General features: G+C 47.2%; 1 protein-coding gene across 1 annotated transcript in view; it reads right to left on the bottom strand.

The window, feature by feature from the left end:
• Positions 1 to 3,638: 3,638 nt before the first annotated feature.
• Positions 3,639 to 20,783, bottom strand: part of PCYT1B (phosphate cytidylyltransferase 1B, choline) — a 36,492-nt gene continuing 19,347 nt past the window's right edge. The window contains exons 4-8 of the mRNA XM_076356022.1: positions 19,488 to 19,639; positions 18,459 to 18,537; positions 15,073 to 15,215; positions 12,705 to 12,893; positions 3,639 to 6,953 (exon numbers count right to left, since the gene is read on the bottom strand). Coding sequence (XP_076212137.1) covers positions 6,747 to 6,953; positions 12,705 to 12,893; positions 15,073 to 15,215; positions 18,459 to 18,537; positions 19,488 to 19,639 — 770 coding nt within the window. The 3' untranslated portion in view covers positions 3,639 to 6,746. The remainder of the gene's footprint in view (positions 6,954 to 12,704; positions 12,894 to 15,072; positions 15,216 to 18,458; positions 18,538 to 19,487; positions 19,640 to 20,783) is intronic.

Raw genomic sequence — 20,783 nt, 5'->3', positions numbered from 1 at the left:
GTAGATCAGGGAACTTCAGGTGGCTTTAAAAAGGGAGAATCCTGGTTCTTTCCCACGTACTTGTTGAAGTCACAGTTAATGGCAGCGAATCGGGCAGAGTAGGGGTTTGGGGCGTCCCCCCCTCAGATGCATGTCTGGGCTCCTCCAGGTATTTTACTGCTGTGCTGTGGTTATTTAACATAGTTTGCTGCCCAGCAAAAGGAATCCCCCCTGCCTGCGGAGGTGAGACGTTTATCCAAAACCTAAATGTAAATGGAAAGCTGAGCTACCAAATGATGAGGGGAAAATGTTGTAAGTAGTCAAATCCTGATGGCTCCACAGAGGTCACTTATTTTGTCTATAGCACAGACCATGAAGTATTACCAGAGAAATTTGGGATCAATCTCTGTAACCTTTTAATCCTTTTAGGGGACAGTTGTCTTTTCATAGGGTGAAACTGCCTTTTGAGAAGGGTTAAAGGAGGTGATACTTCCAAAGGCATAATATCCTCCTTAAATTTGTTTTGCCCGTTTGTCTTCAGGTTATGTTTTGCCATGCTCCAGCATATGGAGCAGGCTCTTGCGTTTGTGTGAAAGGCAAAAAACTGCCTTACTTAGCTTACGAACTTGCAGTTCACTGTTTCTCACTGAAGGAAGGATGGATGCCGTTGGAGAGAATATCTAAAAAGGGATGGAGATACCAAGTGTGAAAGAACTCTTTGAACTGAAGAAAGGCATTGGCCCAACCATAAACTGGCCATGAATAACTGCTGGGGCAGAGGAATCCAAGCCTTTTGTTTGAGGAACTGGTTTCAACATGGGAGCCTGCTGCATGCAGCTGGGAGATCCACCAGAGTGACTTGTCGTAGGAAGAGCCTCAATTCTTGGCATTTCCAAAGGCTCTCAGATATTTTTACTTCGTTCTGCATCTATCTCCTCTCCCTCAGGCAGAGCTGTGAGGCAGCGGCCTTGATTTCCATTCAGATTAGAAATGCTAATGCCACCTTGCGCGCACCAGGAAAGGGCCTTCCCTTCAGAAAGAGAAGGGCAGAAAATATCTGTGTGCACGTGCTTGGGGAACACACACTGTATTTTGAGAGGGGAAAAAACTCTTCTCAAAATAAGATCAGAACGGGAGTGCTTAAGATAGCCTGTGGCCTGAAAGGGTCTCCACACAAGAGGCAAAGCCCTAGGTCCATTTTCAGCTCTGTTTTAGGAGAAGGTCAGAGGTCTGTACCAGGCTCAAGTGAAACTGCTGTTTAATTATGTGCTATTATATAGGACTTTTTTCCCCATGATGGTTTATTATTACCCCTTTTTTACAAGCAAATTCGATGTAGTGTCAAATCCTTCCTTTCTGCTGAGCTGAGTTGGTAGGCCTTGTGTAGATTCAGGGGACCTTCTTGTTCCCGAGGGGGTTTGCCCTGCACCGAAACAAGAACCTCCTGACCTCAGGCTGGGCTGTACACAGCGAGGGCCCAGCTTCCCGGGGCGTGTGCTCATGGGGGCGCAGCACCAGGGACCCACCATGCAGCTTCCGTTGGCAAAAGTCATTGCCTTGAGTCTTTTGGAGTGGAAAAGCAAGGATTGCAGTTGAGGAAGCAAAGCCACGAGCTGAGGGGAATTTAAACAGCTTCACCTTGTTTAATGAAGGCTTTGGAGTGGGGAAGGAGGCACAGGATCTGCCACCGATGTTGGGCTCTAGAGCTGTTTTAGTCGTCTCGTCGTTACCTCTTCCAGTGTACGTCTGTGGCCGCTAGCTGAGCAAGGTGTGAAGCCTGTCCAGCCTCCAGACCAAAAGTGCCTCTGCCTTTTATTTCAGGGGAGAGGAGGTGGAAGTGAGTAGCAGCAGTTCCGGCAGGATGACTTTTAGACGTAAAAGGGAAAGCTAAGCAGACAAGGAGAGCAGCAGCAGCGTTCAGGAGAGATCAGAATGGGCAATGCTGGGGATTTATTACAGCCATATCCTCCTTGACAAGTGGTCCTAGCTCTGAGCCGGTCCCCTTAGGAAGTCAGGATTCCTCTTCATGAAGAAGCATCTAGTTTTCTTGTGGCTTTATTTGAAATGCCCATTTCCTGTTAACTTCATCCACCGTCCAGCTGTCAGTGCTGCTTTGCGCTATTCTAAATATTTTCTTTCTTTTGAGAATTCTGTCCCTACGGTATTTGGAAATAATTTTTAGTATACACAAAAAATTATAATCTGTTTTTTTAAAATGTTTATCTGTCTTGAGCCTTCTGAGTTAAATTATCCCTGTGAGTGAGCTTACACAATGTTGTATTTCGTGCCTAAATGATGGAAGGATTTAAAACTAAGGAAATACTGTAGATGTTTCACAAGCGCTGGCACAAGAGCTCTGCCTTGTACTGCAGAAAATCATCTCTGCTTCTGCAACCACATTTCAAATATTCTCCTACCTGTTTTATATAAACTCATATGAACTTAGAGCGGAGACTTTTTGACTGTTTCCAGTCGCGCTCTTTGCTAGTGTCTTCAGGGTTTCTATGGTGCAATGAAATCCCAGTTAAAAAACTGAAAATGCTTTTCAGTTCAGACTACTGGATTTAAAGTTTGTTCCAAATCTAACTCGGTGCTTGTTTTGCAGTAGAGGGAGACGCTACCACGGGGTGCTGCAGTTCTCGCTTTGTGTCATCTTGCCTGGGAGGGTCCGACTCAGCGCTGGCTCATGTTGCCCCTGGGTTTAGATCAGGCCTATGTGAACAAGAGTCCCTGTCGTCCTTTCCCAGAGCGCTGTCGGCTACGCAGCGGTATGTGTGCGCAGAACTGGTACCTAAAAGGCAGTGAGATTGTGGGGAGGCAGCAGTCAGACGTGGTTCCTCTCCACAGGAGGCAGCTCAGTGGCAAAAGAGAAGTGGGACTGCAGCCAGGCTGGCTTTCACGGTCCTGGGAGCGTACGAGGATGTCTCGTTATGTGATGCAAGACACTGCTCAAAACAGCCCCAAATCCATCTTCAGTAATAAAGCTTGTATTACCAGGGAGCATTTTGGTGTGGACTCTGTGCCTTTAAATAGTTTCTCTGCCATGCCAAATTACTTCGAAATTTGTTCTTATTCTGCAGTTAAAAATACCTTAACTGGGAAATCCTAAGTCCTCGCCTGCTGGTTCAGCTTCTCCCTTCCTGAGGCAGGACTGACAATAAATAAATAATTAAAAAAAAAAAAAAATCTTTTCTACAGCTGGTGCAGTAATAATTTCTTTCTTACAGAAAGGACAAAAGGGAAGGAGCTCAGCAGGGACACACAGGCATCAGACTGACTTAGCTGGAGGAAGAGTCAAGTCCAAAGGCCAGCGTCGGGAGTTGTCCCTGTGGCTAATGTTTGCTGCTGCAGTTTTGCATAGATCTGGCACAGCTGCAAACCACGCTGGCACGCACAGGAGCATTGCTGCTGCTGCTGGGGATGGTTTTCAGAAGCAGAACCAGGATGGTTGCAAAAGCACTGCCTCTTTCTTCCACTTAGAAGTAAGAATTAAAATAGTGGCTCCCGATTCCACTGCGCTGGGGCAGAGGGGAAGGGAGGTCTCAAACTTGCTGGTGTCTACTGCTGCGCCTTGCCAGCTGAGGCAGCGTTTCCCCACCTTTACCTTGCAGCCAGAAAAATCTGAGTGAAGGCAGGGAGAGAGATGATCCTGTCAGAGCAGAGAGCCGCAGTAGTAACCTGAGCAGCAGGTTGGAGAGGCTGCTCTAGTGGCATTTGTGGGGACGTAAGGACGGGTACTTTGTACTGGGGTACAAAGGATGGGGGGAACAAGCACTGTGCTATCAGTGGGGCTTACGCTGGGGGTTGTGTTTATGTGTCCAAAGGTGCTATAAAATGAAGGTGAGAGGCAGCAGTATCTCTTGTACTCTGTTTATTTTTCATGTGGAGCTTGCCTGATAAATAGGACTGAATTAAAGCAACACTCATGAAAAATAAAACCCAACCATGACTCAGAAGTGCAAAATTGCCCTCTACGTGTCCAGAGACGATGAGGTTCTGGTTTGCTGGAGACAGCACATGGATATTGGTGTCTGTACCAGCAGGGCAAAGGCTTCAGCTTATTGATATCCTAAATGCGAAAGGACGTCTGGTACAGTATATGGCTTCGTTGCTGGGTAGCCACCTGCGACTCTGAGAAACAGCTTCTGTTAAGAAGAGGTCATTGGTGAGTTTTTCTCCAGTTCCTGTTTACAAGTCGTGGTGCTGTCTTCCACTCAAACCACTGAACAAGGGCTGCTGAACAGTAAGCGCTATGAAATTAAAACAAAACCAACAAACGGTAAAAGCCAGGAACAACAAAAACCTGCCCACCTCCATTGCATTTGGACATGGCTCATCGTATGAACAGCACCAGTAGAGAGCAGACGGTTCCCGTGGTGGAGGAGTGGTTTGTGATGGGAAGACTTACGGCTTGCAAAGGACCCGAAAAACTAACAAGTGCATCCCAGGTATGAAATTACAGTAACAGGTTGCCTAAGGCTGAGAAAGGTCTTAATTGCATCGTCCCATTGGGTGCACAGCTGGCAGCAGCTGAACTCGCTGTGGCTCTCCCCTTGCACTTTCTAGTGAAAGCAGTAGTTCACCCTGTTCCCTGCTCGTCTCTTTTTGCAGCTCTGTGAAGAAGGAACTAGCTGACTCCAGAGGACAAAGCATGCCAAGAGAGATTATGTACTTAGTCTTGTGGTAGTCAGAGAAGTGTCCGGCAAAGTGTTCCCAAAGAAAAATCGGTGACCCAATGGTGGGGGAGGGATGAAAGCTGTAGGGAATGAACAGAGCGCGGGGCTAATTTGGTGCCTGGTACGAGGGTCTGTAATTTACCTGCCTGGAAGAGTATCTGGAAGGGAAGGAGCGAAAGGAGTTTACCTACTAGGTCACTCGGCGAGGTAAGGATGGTAGCCTGGGGGGGGCTGCTGCCAGCAGGTACTACCACCCCATGTGTTCAAGCACTCGGGTGTTCTTGTTCCTTCACAGTTTTTTATTCCAAGACCCACTCAGACCCTCCCTCTCCCAGCGTTTCCTGTGCTGCCTGCGCTGGGAACCAGCGAAGTGCTGACTGGTGGTGCCCACAGCAGGCTGTGTCTCCTGATGGGTTTGCAACTCCAGGGAGCAGTGGCACAGTGGCGATTTTGCTGCTGCGACCCCCTGTCCAGGCTGCTCGGGGTCTGCGCCCGGCAGGCTGCTGGTGGGACAGGCAGGCGGCAGCACCCTTTACCTTGCTGGCCTGGCACCAAAGCTGGTGCTGGGCTGGTGAGCCTCGAACGTGCCCGTGCACTGAGGCAGGCTTCGCCAGGCAAGCCTGGGAGCAAAACGGCATCGTTGCTTCGCAGCCCTAGCACAGTGATGCGGGCTGGGTGTCTTCCTGCGGCTTTCTGAGCTGTTGGGCAGGGCAGCTTTGGGGGCTGGGGGTTCCCCATGCTCAGAAATCCTGCAAGTCTGCAGCCACCTCACCAGGTACCAGCTGTGGGACTGAACGGTGGAGCCGGACGTCAGGCAGGTCTGGCTTTGCCAAGCTGGAAGGAGATCAGCTGGTGCATTGAGAGGAGGGGAAAGCTTCACTCGTGCTACCCTTTCTGTTGTTCTGCTTGGGGCTGTATGGGTGTCATGGGCAGAGAAAGAAAATCCCCACGCCTAATCCTGTTTAAAAGGTTTCCATTGTTTTTTCCAACTTCTTCTCCACGTTAGGGTAGAGGAATGGCCTCGGGACCCCTGCAGGGACAGGGTGTCTGTGAACACATCTTGTTTAGAGTTTGATGAGAAATTTGTTTAACCGGCTGAGCAGCATGTGAGGACAGCAGCACTGTTGTGCTTGTCGTTTGGTGATACGTAGCAGGGAGCAGCAGGGTTTCCTAGGAGGCCGCGTCCCAGGGCCTTGGGATCCCACGTGTGTTTTTTAGAATTCACCAGTAAAAATCACTAACGTCTTCACACTATCTATTTCCTACAACAACACATTCCAGCTAGGGCTGTCTTTCATTTACTTTCTTGCCTCCAAAGTGCAAAACCAGGGAGCAAAACAGAAGTTATCAGGTAGCTGTTCAGGCACTAGAAACACGGAGAGCAATTTGATAAAGCAAATGCAGCCTGACTCTTTACATACAGCCCGTACGGAGGCTTGGTCAACAAGCAGCATTCAATAGCTTGAATATATTAAATGGATTTCCACCAACTCAGCTGGAGAGCTCTCCATTTCACTGGCATGGTTTGGGGTCTGGGGCAGATTTCATTCAAAAAGAAAAAAAGTAAAATTTTATTTCCCGTTTCTGAATGCGTTTGCTGCAGCAATGCCATTGCTTCACGTGCCAGAAGAGCTCAAGGTTAGCAGGGACCGGTACGACTGCATATTCTCCATCCACGGGCCGCAGCCGTCGCGTGCCTGTGTGCCGGGTCCGGATCGGGAGCCGGCAGGGCTCTTCCCACCAGCCCCGCTCGGTGCAGAGTTCCCTGCCGGCCTGGCCTGGCCGCAGCAGCTGTAAGCAGCAACACATGGACCGAAACTTGGACAAAGGTGTATGTTTTTCTGCCAGTCCCCGGTACTGTGTCTGGCAAGCACTGCTGGCTGGGCCTGCAGGCACCGCGAGGGAGTGGGGATGGGATAAGCTCTTCCTGAGATCTCACTTGCTGTGCTCCGGTCCGTTTTCAGCGTCTTCTCCCAGAGCACGTTCCCTGCTGTCAGAGATACCCCAGATGTTCCTCACGCTTCTCCCCATCCAGCGGTTGAGTTCACAGCTTGTTCTTCTGTCTCATGGTTAAAAAAATATATCTTTATTTTACTTTTCATCCTCGTCTCCCTCGCTCATGCTGCTGAGGGAGGCAGAGGCAGCTTTTGGAGAAGAGGGAGGGGAGGCTTTATTGAAGACCCAGGGCGGAGATGGAGAACGGGATGGAGAACGGCCTCGCGTAGGACTGCTGTTCGGGCTCTGCCGGGGAGAAAAAGCCTGGAGCATTCGGCCGCTTCGTTCCTGGAACATCTGCTTCTGCAAAAGCAAAGTGAAAAGATGCTCTCTGAGCAATGCACAGAGGGGAAGGTATGTCTGTGGGCAGGCAGGGGCTGCGCTGCACTGTGCCTCTCCCCTGGGAGAGGGCAGGGGGACAGAGGATAGACTTCAGCTCTGAAGCATGGCCGGTTCAGCCCACACTTAGCCTTTGCCTCTTCTACTGTGCTCGTAATAACCCGTTTTTTGCATGACAAGGTTTTTTCTTAGGTCGGACACCTCTAGTGTGAGAATACTGTGTGCATTGTCGTAAGCCAGCTAGGGGGGGAGCTCCCTTCAGATTTTTTGTAGGTGTTGGTCGCACTATGTCTCAAGAAGTCAGTTTTCTGCCTGAATGCCCAAGGTTCCTTGTTCCTAGGAGCTTTTCCTTTTAGCGTGCTGGGATGGACCACCCGTCTCCCGCTGAGCTTCCTGACTGGCCCAGCCTTTTTTCCTCCTTCCCTTCTCAAGGGAGGCAGCCGGGTGCCTGCCAAATACTGGCAGCCACTTCCCCAGCTACCTGGAGCAGGCACCACCCAAACCCTTGAATTGGGGGTGTGAGTGCCAGAATTCGGGTGTCTTTGTTGAAAAGAGAAACACGTGCAGGCTTGGTGTTCTGCTTTGGGCTTTATTGTCATTTTTGCTTTGTAAAGCTGAGTGGAGGCCTGCCAGAGCTGGTCGGGTGGAAGAGACCACCTTTTCAGTCTAGCGATCTGCTGCACTAAGGCAAATGCCGCTACTTGTTAGTGCCTACGTGGCCTTGCATTAGGCTGCCAGGCTGGGTTACAGGCGATCTAGCACCTACTGCGTGGCTGCTGCAGGCTTCATGTGGAAAATGCCAAATGCGAGCGCCTCGCTGCTCCTCCTGGGGATGGGGAACAAGAAGTCTCAACCTTGGCTGGAGTACTGGGAGTCGGATCGCAGGCGATGCTCGGCTGGAACGGAAGAGCCAGCCCGGACAAAGTTAAGTCGCTGCTTAGGTCTGAGAGCAAAATACTGCTGCAGAACGTATTCTGGGTTTGCCTGCTTGGGCAGCTGCAGTCCACAGACTTTCTCAGCTTGAGTTTTTGTTTTGTTCCTCCTCCCCTTCCCCCTGCAGCGACTCTGCTCTGTGATGACCTTCCTCCCAGCCAAGGAACATGCGGCTGCCCGTCCTGCTCTTCCTCCCCCTCTTTGAAACTCAGTATTCCCACCAGCAGAGGGGCAAATGCTAGGTTTTCCCATCAGGTTTCTGGTGTTTGCTAATCCCGGGGGTTAATGATTGAGCACAAATACCAAGCTTAACTGTTCCTCTGTGAGCTCCCTCACCCAATTTATATCTTTATTGCATGGGCCTTTATTAACTTAGTTTTAGAGCCTGGACATGGCTGCAGTGCAGAGTGACAGAACAGTTCCTGCCTGGAGCCACGCTTAGCCATGCTCTCACGCATAAAGACCCACAGTGTGTAACCTACCCCTGCACTACTGCTAGGTCCAAAATAGTCAAGACTTCCTAAAATCTCAGTAGTTAGCAGATGGTGGTTGCTCCTGATAAATGGTGCCAGGAAGCATTCGGGTGGGGAGGGTTTCTGCTGCTGAGAGCTGTGAGGATGTCACCAGGGCTGGCAAAGCCCCGGAGCCTGTTGAAATTCAGTGGTAGGAGTGCAAAATTTCTCTTTAGATCACAGAAATTGAGTTTGTTGGCTTGACTTAGTCTGTTTCATCCTCTCACTGAAGATAACCCCCAACAAAAAAAATTGTTTGATATGAAATATCTTTTTCCTGGCCAAGCAAAACAGTTTAACTCCCTCCTGCCCCTGGCGCCTTACCAGCCACTTCAAAAAGCTCAGTGACGTTGCAGTGGTTCATGGTGTTGTGGTACCGGTGCTGGGGGAGATCAGTGTCCCAGCTTGGCTGGTATCCCACATGGCAGGGGGTACTTGACTGTACCTTGGGCCACGCGGGCCAGGGATGGAAAGGAGAACCCCACCTTCCTGCTAAGGCCCTCAGCCAGGCTGTAGGACACCTGCTTCCCGGTCCCTGCTTCAGCAAAGTTTGTTGCTTGAACAAGCCTGCGCGCTCACGCCTTCGGCAGGGTGAGTGCCCAGCCAGTCCGAATTGCCTCCTGCATTAGTGCTTTAGCCACCAGGTTGCTGGCTAAAACCACAACTGCTGCAGGAGGAGGTGGTGGTGTAATTCACCTGCCTCCAGAATGACTCTTCCCCTCCAGCTGTGCTCTAGCAGGGTCAGTAAGTCATGCCCTTCGCAGGCAAGGTCTTCCTAATGGGGGGGGTGCGCCTCGGGCCCTTGGGTGCTGAAGAAGTAGCACAAGTGTTAATGGCTCCCTTGAAGTGCAGGAGGGATAGACAAGGCTGAGTGTGCTCTGGACCTTTACCAGAGGTGGGAAAATAATTTCCAAGCCTTGGTTCAAGCGAGTTCAGGTACACCCAACCAGCTCAGGGAGAGAACGCTTTGCTTTTGGCAGACCTGCTACTGGGCAAAGATATTATGCCTATTTCTGAATTTTATTGCCTACGTGTTGATACTTCTTTGCTTTACAAAACAAGTGCTAGTTGGGTGTTATGGAGGACTGCTGCTTTTGAGCTGCTGAGTCTTTCAAGGTCGTGCTCAGGTCCAGGCTGCAGACGCACGGTGTGGCCTAAACACCGGCCCTGGGTTCCAGTCGCAACCTGTAAGATTCCTCTGAGCCCCCGCGGACATCTGATGTGATGCAGCCATTTCCCACTGTGGCCATCCCCGACTCCCTCTGTGCGCTGAATAGAGGGAAACGGGCCCTTTGGAGGGACACCTCGTCTCCTCCGAGAGGGAGGCTAGCATGGAAACCCTGCCCTGTGAGGCTTGCTTTCTCTCCGCTGAGCTGAAGCGCAGCTGCCTGTTTGTACATGTCTGAGAGAAGGTGGAATGAACTCTGCCGCTTTCCGCGTCCGTGGAGCGGTGTCTGCCATTAGGGCCTCCGTGCCGGGCCGCGCGGTGGTCCTCTCTCAAGCCAGGACAAAAGTTTCATGCCATGTTAATCAGTGTTTCTGACCCCTCTGTGACTCTCTCGCATTAAAAATACATACAGGGGATTGCACAGGTGGGCAAAATTGCCAATGAATTATAGACATCTTGACGTTTCAAAACTGACATTTTGACCTTTTCAGAAACCGATATTTTTTTGTGGGTTATGTGGCCCTTACTTCTAGAAAATTGATGCTAGCATAAAATGTATTATAATAATTATTTGTGAAATAATAATAGCATATTAATGGCATGCAAATTACCGATCTAGGAATCTAGCGTGCCCGTAACGATTCCTGTACTTTCACTGTCAACATTAAAAGCAACATCTAACTAACGGTGATAAGGCAAATTAATGCTAATAACAGTTTTGACACTAATAGCAAGTTATCATTATTTTAAAAGTCTTTCCTGTTGCAAGGCTCAAACTGATTTTTAAAAAAGCCACAAGAGCTCTCAGCTTGCTGTCACTGACGCTTTTCCTACAACACTGCAAGGAGATTTCACTCTTGTTTTTAGCAAAGGTCTCTGCGGTTGCACCAGATTTCCTACTCTGTGGTTGGGACACTAATTCAGTAAACAGGAGGCCACCTCCACCTCCCCCCCCAAAGACCTCTGCAGAGCAGCTTTTCTCTAATCGAATTTGGTAAAATGTTTTATCAGCAAAGGGGTTTTAAAAATGCCATCAGTTTGCAGTGTTGAGTGGGTAGAGACAGGGAATGGGATCAAGGCTTTGAAATTCTTTTCCCCTCTCTGCACAGCCAAACTCATCTTGCCTACTGTAGATTTCATGTGCCCTGTTAGCATTAGTTTTATTTATTCAGCACCTGTGGCCACAGGACCATCCCACATGGTGAACACTCGCCCAGCTCTACGGAGAATAACTTACAGAGGAAGCACTCTTCGTGTGGATGCGGTCAATGCAGGTAAACCTGGGCTTTTCACCAGAAGAGTTCACCCTCTTCCCCTCCCCAAGGAAGATGATACTGTCAATGAACAAATTGCTAAATAAGCTATTTGTTTTTATGGCTGGGACCGGTGTTATTCAGAGAGCACCTGCCTTTGCACGGGATAGATGTAGCTGTAAGGAGATTATAAAGATGCAGTCTCTGTTCTGAAGCCTTCACAGCCTAATTTTAGGCTTTTCTCAACTGAGTGGTAATCAACACAGCAAGTCGTGGCAGAGAAAAGATGAGAACTCCAGTAAGAGGCAGGTACTACGTGCTTTGGTGGCACGGAGTTGTGACGCGGCTGTGATGTGGGCTACTTAATTCACCAGGGTTCTGTGAATCTTCTTGAGGGTTTGTTTATAAACAAAAACTCTCCTGAGATCCTTTCAACAGAAGGTACCTTTTGTGATGGGAAGTTGTTCAGGTATGAACTGGTAAGTGACATGAGAGAACATTGTGTGTGTTGGCTCTTTAAAAATATTCCAGTAGTATCTGCTCCATGCTAGTCCTAAACTGTTTTTTCTGGCTTGCTCTATTGATACTTTGCCTCAAACTGTAATCCATGAGCTGTTAAAGCTTTGCACAAGCCTCTTGCAAAGGGTTTGCTTTCAAGCGAGGAGGGAGCTGCCTGACTGTCTGCACGCCACGGTCTGAAAACGTACCTCTGCAGCATCCTGCTGTTCTGCAGGATTACTTGTCTAGCTCTTACTCCGCTCCCCTCAATTCACCCTGCCCTGCTTGCTGCTCTCCTCCGTGCTTGCTCACGTTTCTTCAGACTGAGCAAAAGCTTCACTTGGAGCTTGCAACTAGAGCAGCACGTCCGAGATGACGCTGATGTACTGAAGGGCTTGGCTGGGGCCTGGGCTTTCACCAGAACACAGCTGCACAGAGAGCTTGTTGGAAAAGGACTGACTCCCAACGGGAAGGTCTGTTCAAGCAAATGGTAACTTTTACATTCAAAATAAGCTTTGCTGTTGGTTTCAAGTAGCAAAGGGAAGTAGTACAAGAAAACAAAGTTTCTCGAGGTTTGGCAAGCTATCAGAACTGAAAGATGGGGGCCAGGACTCAGTTGGGGCTCTGAAGTGTCACTAACTCACCACCCACTCAGTGCATGACTTCGGTTTGAGCAGGTAAGGCCACGGGGTTTCTCCCCGGAGGGATGCTGTTACGGACTCTCAACAGCCTTTCCATGGCACCTGGGGACCTTTGGTAAATGGGCTCTGTGAAGCCAGCATGTACTGAGGAGAGGTTCGAAAGTGCTTCAGTTCCACCTGAGCCTTCCCTGCAGTCAGTCAGATGAGCCTGGCCCCCCACCATGTAAAATCATTTCTTGGAACTTTAAATCAGTAGGTTTTAAAGTTAGAAAATGGTCATCATCTTCCGCTGAGTACAGAGCATGAAAAGAACTAAAAAACTTTTCAGCGTCCCTGTTTCCCTCACCACCTCCAGTGTATAGTTTCTCCCTGATGTCTGTGTGGTCCCATTTAGCGCTAATGGGGGGAATAGACTGTGTTAGCCTGTTTGCTCGTGTGCTGCTGTTACACAGCTATACTGACTGCAGTATCACATTCAGCATCGCACCTTCACAAGGGACAGAAATTATCCCAAAGAAGCAACAGCCACAAGTGGCAAATCCTCCCGCTGCAGTATTGGCATGCGTTATTGGATTCAGCAAGCAGGTTTGGCGTTATCCTACTGTGCTGGCTTTCAAAACAAAGACTGCAGCAAAAGAATCTGCTCTTGATCTGCATTACAGAAGATAAATAAAAACCACTCAGACTTCCTGGGATGGCAGAATACCTACCCAGGCTCCGTCGGGTCCAAACAGCTCTAAAAAGTTGCCAATAAATTCCCTGGACTTTTCTTCCCATTTCTGAATGAGGTCATGGCTCTTCTCTTCCACCTTGTAAACAAATTCTTTTGATCTTTCCTCCACGTTCTTGACTTTTTCTTTCATTTTGTCCACTTGGTTTTGAAATCGGTATTTCTTCTCCTGTTTTAAAAGTGTGGACAGAGATTAATATGTAGGGACTTGGAAATAATTAGCCACTGACAGTTGAAGATGAAAAAAATTGCATTAATGTATCCTAATACATATGGCCTTGGTTAACTATTCCCACATTATTTTTATAAATGCAAATTTAACATTTGTGGAATGAAGAGCAGAAGGTACATATTGAAAAGACCGTCTTGTGTGATTACTGTGTTTAATTCACTACATGAATCTTTCCATATTTTCAAACTGAATGCACTTTGAAAATTATATGAATCTTGTGAAGGATACCAGTGAGAAATTAACAGCTCAAACTTAAGCAAAAGGCAAATCTCCCTGGGTTTCCTAGCAAACACAGCCCACTGCTGACTTGCCAGCCTGGATGGTAACTTGGACCAAAATGTCTCTTTGGTCTGATTTCTGCAGTGCAGAAGGAAAACTCTCTTCACCTCCAAGCCTGGCTAATACAGGAGCTTCTGGCTGCAACAGAAAGATGTGCGTAGGCCAGCAGCTTGTGGCCAGCAGACTTGATAGAAAAGAGAGCGAACTCCTAATTGCTAAGGCACACAGAAGAAGAGAGGGACAGAGAAGATAATGTTAGGGGGCTAACATCGGGCCAAGCTTCTAAAATACTTCAGGGTTAAAGGGCTTTTGTCCCGAAACGCTCCTGTGCTCCTCAAACGTACAGGGGCCACAGCAAACGAGTGCTGTGCCCTTGAAGGTGTAATGGTCTCTGTAGAAGCACAGATCACTATCAGCTTTTAATTTCCTGTGAACTTCATTTAATGGGCACTTGAATTTACTTTTAAAACAAATACTGTTTAGTGCTGAGGTGGGTTTTATTCTAGTTTGTGAAACACTAGAAGAACTGTCTTTGCAGGCCACAAGGCCAAACAAAATCCTCAAGGTCCAAAGAAACCGAACTCACTCTGCACCTAATAGGTGACCGTGCCTTTCTTTAACGAGGAGACCAGCACTCTTCTGTCTTGGTGAAATCCTGGGGTTTTTTTCATTTTGAAACACAAACAGCCTCTGATGCAAGTTAGTATTTCTGCATTTAAATTACTATAAGCTAAATAACCAAGCGCCAGGAGAGACTTCAGGATACATCAGTGTCTGAGACTGGGGAGAAGCATACCTTATGCAACAGTATCTTAACCTCAGAGCTACTAAAGGTTAAATCTGAGAACCCCCAAGGCATCCCGCATGCCTTAATTTAATGGATATTTGTAATAGTGATCCTTCTGGGTGGAGTACTTACAAGCAGGATTTTCTGGAGGTGTAGAGGACTGAAAAAAAAGCACTGTGAAATAAATATTTATGCCCTGTAATCTGTGATTTATCTGCCAGACTTCAAAATAAGAAACAAGTAAACAAAACCCTCATGAAATGACACAATTCAGTCCTTCACAAGGGGGTTTCCCAGCTCCAGGGAAGGAGGTGGGAAGTCCTGCTGTGAGCCAGCCCAATCACAAGGAAGACTTCAGTTCTGTGGGTTATCTCGAGGCCTTAAGACTTGAAACAGAAAATGAAGGAAAGTAAACTTTCATTTCTGTTAAGTGTTTACTCCTCACTGGAGGGTAAGGTGCAGTTCTGTATGTGGAAGCTGAATAATTTGAGCCACCCTTTCAAATGGTGCTCTTGCCCTACCTATTGTGGCTTCTGATCAGCATCATTTACGTACCAGCTTCCTAACACGCTTCCTTGTCTTTTAAAAACCGTTTTAGCTTCCTCTAGTAATCTCACTGCTCAGCGGTTGGGTTTAGGTTTTTTTTTTTTTTTTCTCCTGTCACATTGTAGAGAAAGTTTGCATATCAAAATCTTTGCTCTCTGTGCTGGCTTCTCACAATGGGAATAAAGAAAGAAATTGTGTCTTGGGTGAATGGCTGAGAAGCCTGCGGTGGGGGGGTAGGCTCCTCCCTAGTGTGCCACTGTCACCTACAGCTCAAGGAGGAAGGGGGAGCAGCAGCTTTGTCACAAACGTGAAAGCATAAGATGGAAATGAAGCTGCTAATTAATAGGAGCAATTAAAACTACCCCCAGCTTACCAGTTTCTTTTAAATTAAGTTCTTCCCAGCTATTTTAAAAGCAGCAGGAGGAAGATATGCTTTCTTAACGTTTACTCTACATGCAGGGTCCTAGGAGTGTTTCAGAAGCAAAAGCAGATCGGTGTACTTACATTTATAAAACTAACATTCAGCTCTTTGGCGGTGTATCCTCGTTGGAGGTTGCGCCGGGCGTACACGTCGTAGTCCCGGACAATCCTTGTGATGATATCTGATGTTGAGATACCTTCGGTTCTCTGCGTTGGTACGAACATTCCTGAGCAAAGTGGGAAAAGAAAGCCCGCTGAGAAAGCACGGCAGGACCAGGCACTGTGGCAGGTAGCTGAGGGTGAACACAAAAATACCTGACCGAAGGTAAGAGACTCGCAATTCTGCCTGTCTTATTCCTAGTTCTTTCCCGTTGTTCCTGTGTGAGCTTAGGGAAGGCACTAGGTTGCTATACCGTTCATTTTTCTTCAAGTCTTCAGAAAGGCTAAAACTTGGCCTCTTCACAGTGTCAGCTGTGATGTGGAAGTTATTAGCCTGGCAGGGGCTCCCGAGCCAGGAAGACTAAACCTCGTGGTTGTGACAATTCACTGAGCAATTCTTTCTATAAGCGTAGCCCTTATTTAATGTTATATAAAGGAGCGGGGGGTTGGCTTCCACTCCCGCTATTGAAAGGCCATTTGCTGCGCTCCTGTGTATTTCCACTCTCCCCTCCACTCCTGTGCTGCACCGTCTGGCAGCCTTTGTTCTGCTGAGTAAAACAGACCAGCCTCTGGCCTTGGCCAAAGCCAGGAAGCGCCCTCAGGTAAAAGATGCGTTACGGTAACTGGAAAACACCCTGGAGGTGCCGGTAGCTTGTAACAGGAAGATGAAGCGTAATGGTGGTGTGAACAAACACAGATACAGCGTGGGGACTGCGGGTCTCGGTCTCTATAGCCCCCATTTCATGTCTACCTGGCCGTGTCAGTGGCTGCATAACCACTCTCCCTGCTCCAACAGATCCGTCCCTAATAAAACTGGCCGCTTATTAATACTGCTTGTATCTTCCTCAACACACCTGAGGAATATATTGCTTTTTAATTGCTCCTTATCAAGACAGGATCACTTGAACCATTAAAGCAAGCCACGAAGGCAGTAATAGCAGAGTGCTAGCACACCTTGGTTTAGTAGTTAGATAGGGCTACAAAAAATTATTACTATCACTTACATGTAATTGCAACATCAAGCTGCTGATGAGAGCGAGCTGTAAGGTAAGACTGGAAATGCTTTTGCAAAACAAAGGAGCGCTTTGTCTTAAAAAGGTGGTATGGCTACTGGCAAATTAATCCTCAGACATTCACTTGAAGTAGGCAGGCATTGCTAGCTAATTTCACAGGGTTAGAAAAAGATCTGGAGATGGAATCAAGAAGCTTAGCAGCCTCTTGTGACTAAATGCTATGTGATATTTTTTCTTTCTGATCTCTAAGTAATACTCTGCTAAAAAAATAGATTATTTTAATCACGAGCAGAGAGGTTTTCCTGATCGTGCTTTTCAGGCTTGCAGCAGTCACTAAGGAAACTATTTTTGGAAGCAGTGAAAACTACTTTGAGCCAGGAGCCTTTATAGATAGGAGCTACAAGAATATATGAACAAATCCAAACCCTACCCTTGCTAAGCCAAAAGCGGAATTGTTTTCAAGTAGCTGCACAAACCCATGTACGAGAACATTACCTTTAGTCACTGATTTTGCTTTCCTATGCTTCATGCGTTGGACTGACTCACGTTTTCCAAACTAATTGTTCACAGATGTGCAGAGGTTTAGTCAGTGCACCGTCACCCAGCTCACCATTGTCCATATGCCCTCCCACCCACTGAAGGGAGCGGGGAAATGGGAGACCATAGGAATCTACACAAAGAGCTCCGCAGTTCCCATCGCTTCTCTGCTCCCCAACAACCTGATGTGGGAAAATGGGAGTACTGGAACTAAGGAAAATGCGCAAGTGCATACACAGCATTGGTCTATTTAAAACAAAACACCCTAGGAGAACGGGGAAATTCACTATTGTAATAATGCTGTTCTGGAGCGTTGGGACTATTACAGCACTAGATCTCAAAACTTTTCACAAATAAGGTAACATTATTCCCAGTTTATATGTAACAAAATTCAGCCATACAAGACTGAAGTTGCTTCTCCAGCATCTTGCAGTGATGGTCACGGGACAGACCATAAGTCCCTGAAGCTGTAAGTCCACACTCTATTCTGCAAACAAAGTTTGAATTTCTCGTCAGGATGCGTGCGCACGGCACCGTGCCCAACAACAGCAGAGAAGGATGTGCCAGGCTTGGGCAGGCTCCAGCCCAGTCTGGTAACGATGCAGTGACACCAAGGGCTCCTGTCATGTTGTCCCGTGCACTCAGCACCTTATAGAAGAAAGGCAACATAGCTGCCTGGCCAGCGCGTATGCTGTATGTCCCTTGGTGACCCGTCCTTACCAGAGGTCCCTTTGTTCCATTGCCTAGTGAAATACGCTGGTGCTGGCTCTGAAACAGCAGTTCCCAAAGGAAGGTTGTGAGTCTGACACCACAGTGAGGTTTGCAAGTGGAAAAAGATCAAGAACTGCTGCTATAAAAAGTTTATTCTTTCAGCTCAGGTCAATACCTGGTCTACTGCTGTCATTGTATGGCTTGAGAAGGTCACTTTGCATGACAAATTACCATCAGGCAGATTTGCTCTGGAATTTTTTTAAGCCTCCAATATACACGTTTATGTAGACCAGGAAGAGGATGGATTCGCTAGTGTTCAGAGCAGCACCTCCAGGGAGCAGGAGAAGAAAGGTATGATCAGTTCCTCCTCCCGCGCTGTTTGCTGTGTTAGAGCAGCTGCTGCTGGCGAACTGTGGCTTAATATTGTCTCCTCAGATTTAATTCGGCTTCCTTGAACTGAAGAGATAGAAACCCCTGGTGACTTCAGCATGGTCACGTTCAATGTTATATGGTAGTCAACCAAACTGCTAAATAGTCATTGCAAATTAACCACTCTGGTACTGATTTAAACCCTCTGCCAGCGTAGTAAAAAGAACCCTCAGTGCAAATCAGAAGCGGATCCTAATGCCTCCTGAAGGCTGCCTGTGCTTGCCCGTTTTCAGGACTGGGCTGTGTCAAGGAGTCATCAGTTTGCGGTCATCAACAAACCACTGAAGTTGGCTGGGCTGCTGTGGGAACTGAACTCATTTTCATTGGTTCAGAGCTCTGAGTTGAGCACTCTGAAATTGTTTAAAAAAACCCAGATGGGACTCTTCCGTGACAGATTTGAATGGTTTGCTGGGGGTTATGGCAGGAATTCAGCCAAGGACATCCTTTGTGGTTTTACAAAGTGAGCCTGTCTGCTGAAGTCAGCAGTACCTACCATTAGGGTGTAAGAGAACGTGATATTATCTCTACTGCTTCTCTCCCCGCAGTCGTGGTCAAAAGGCAGTAGAAGAATTTGAGCTGAAGCTGAAAAGGAAGGTGCCAAAAATATAAGGTTGCCCTTACCTGCCTCCTTTATGTGTTTGTATACATCATCCGAGCCAGCGGAGGAGTACGGGATGTCATCGTGGGCTACAAAGTCAATCTGCCAGTGAACAGAAGAAGAATCACATGCCACCATCACTGAATTTTGATTCAGTGGGGGCTCGTTGTGGAGGATCATCTCTTTTCTCGACTTCAGCTGACTCGTTTTTGACATTCTCATCCTAAAGCCATCACCTAGAATATTGCACTAGATTTAGGCCTATAACTGCTGTGTTGTATGATCAATTACGAAAGAACAGAAAGCTTGTCTCCAGAAGCACTGCCATTAACACATCGCTCTGGCTGGCTCTGTGCGATATTCTGTACAAATCCTAAGACAGCTGTTCCTGCTTTTATTGCTACTGGAAGAGCTAAGTCAAGTGGCAAAGCCTTGGCTTTCAAAACTACGGAGGCAGGATTATTGATTCTGCCTCCTTAGGGCTGTGCGTATATACATGTATGCCTAGTACTGTCATGCTGTCCATTTGTCACCCAGTGATGTGGACACTAAAATACATCCTAGTTAATTATGCTTTTGTTACGATTTATATACATTGCAAGACAGTCAATAGCATGTAAGAACTTCTATCCTGCCTTTCAGAGGACACATGACATTTTTACGTATTTCTGGCCAATTATTGCACCTGTTGACATTAATAAGAAACGTGCCTTTAATTCAGGACTTTAACAGGACTTTAGTCACTACACGATAACTTTTCTGGTTCATGATCTCCTTTCCTGAAAGTCAATTTGTGAATAATTCTTCAGTGTTATTTTGCCATTTAAAAATCCCACAACAGAAATCACCTCAGCATCCTGAGAAAAAAAGGCAAGACAAACATAACATTTTCTGACAAAGATGGAGGCAAGCAATGCCACGTACCTAATTTCAGGGACTGGAATTAACTGAATTAAATAATTTGCTCCAGCTAATAGAATTTCACAGGCTTGCTGTTTATTCTCAACTGTCAGTCTACAAAGGGGAAGGGAGGGATACGGGGAGAAATGTACCTTATGTTTTTCAAGGAACTCGGGTGTCAGTGTCCAGGGTGCATCTCTGATGACCTCATCCACATAACGACAGTGTCTGAGGGCTTCGTATCGCTCGGTTTCATTCATCACAGTGAAGCCTTTGAATTTATGAGTTAAATCATCACTGCAAACTAAAATATGGAAGTATCAACAAAATGGCTCCACACTCAGTAGAATTAGCATGACCAGCCGTTAATTATTTCCTGATAATGCCATTAAGCACTTAGTTATTAGCTTAGCTAATTTTGGGGTGCTCCAGGGCATCTAAGAGTTCTGCTCAGGGTTGGCAGGTACAACCGTGGACTTCTGAGAGATCCTTCACTTTCTGGAGCTGTAGCCAGAGCCCAATGAGATATTGTAGGACATCTCAAACAGTACTATATGCACATGTTGAGGTAACTCAATCCCACTATATTTCACGGGCTGTGAAATTTCAGGCGTGATGGACAATGCTTTCAAAACAATCAAAAAGTGCAGCGTCAGCAATAACAGTGCTCGCAAATGTCATGTAGCACAAAATGGTCGAGGCTGGAAGGCACCACTGGACATCATCTAATCCACCCCCCCCTCCTCAGAGCAGGGTCAACTACAGCAGGTTGCTCAGGGCCATGTCCAGTTGAGTTTCCAAAGATGGAGACCCCTCAGCCTCTCTGGGCCTCCTGATCCCACTTTTTGTTCTTATGTAAACAACGCTCTAAATGATGCATTTGCCAACAAAGCTCTAAATCACAGCAGAACAGTTTCTCACTAAATAAACACTGATGGAAAACAAGTCACGGCAGATTTTATAGGAATCTGTCTCTGAGTTTAGCTTTGAGTTCAGCAGGTTTCATAGAAAGAGAAGTAAGGCCTGTGCCATGTTCAAATGGGAAGTCGCAGGAGGAAGCCCCATGGAGAGGACTGGGAGAAGCCGTACGCTCTAGTGGAATGAGCAAGTCCAGAAATCCTGCACCTTTAACTCTGGATATACCAATACTTTGTCACATTGCTTTTAAAATGAGGGGAAGCAACACCCGTGTTACCGGAGGACTATGAAAGTTAGGCATTATCTTTCTACCCACATAGCATTACGTAAAACGCAGTGGCCTGTCCCCACAGCTGTAAGTCTGTCCAATATTATAGCTACGACAGTCATTTGGCACCCCACATGGAATAATGTGATACCCATTTATAGCTGGGTTGACAGTGGTTGTCCTTCACCAGAGGTCAAACCTATGCCTTTGGATCTCACTTGTCTGTGACGCCGGGACAAATAGTAAATGTACTTGATGAATG

This window comes from Aptenodytes patagonicus, chromosome 1, assembly GCF_965638725.1.
Source record: "Aptenodytes patagonicus chromosome 1, bAptPat1.pri.cur, whole genome shotgun sequence".
Taxonomy (NCBI): domain Eukaryota; kingdom Metazoa; phylum Chordata; class Aves; order Sphenisciformes; family Spheniscidae; genus Aptenodytes; species Aptenodytes patagonicus.
This window is presented reverse-complemented; position numbering and strand designations above follow the sequence as displayed.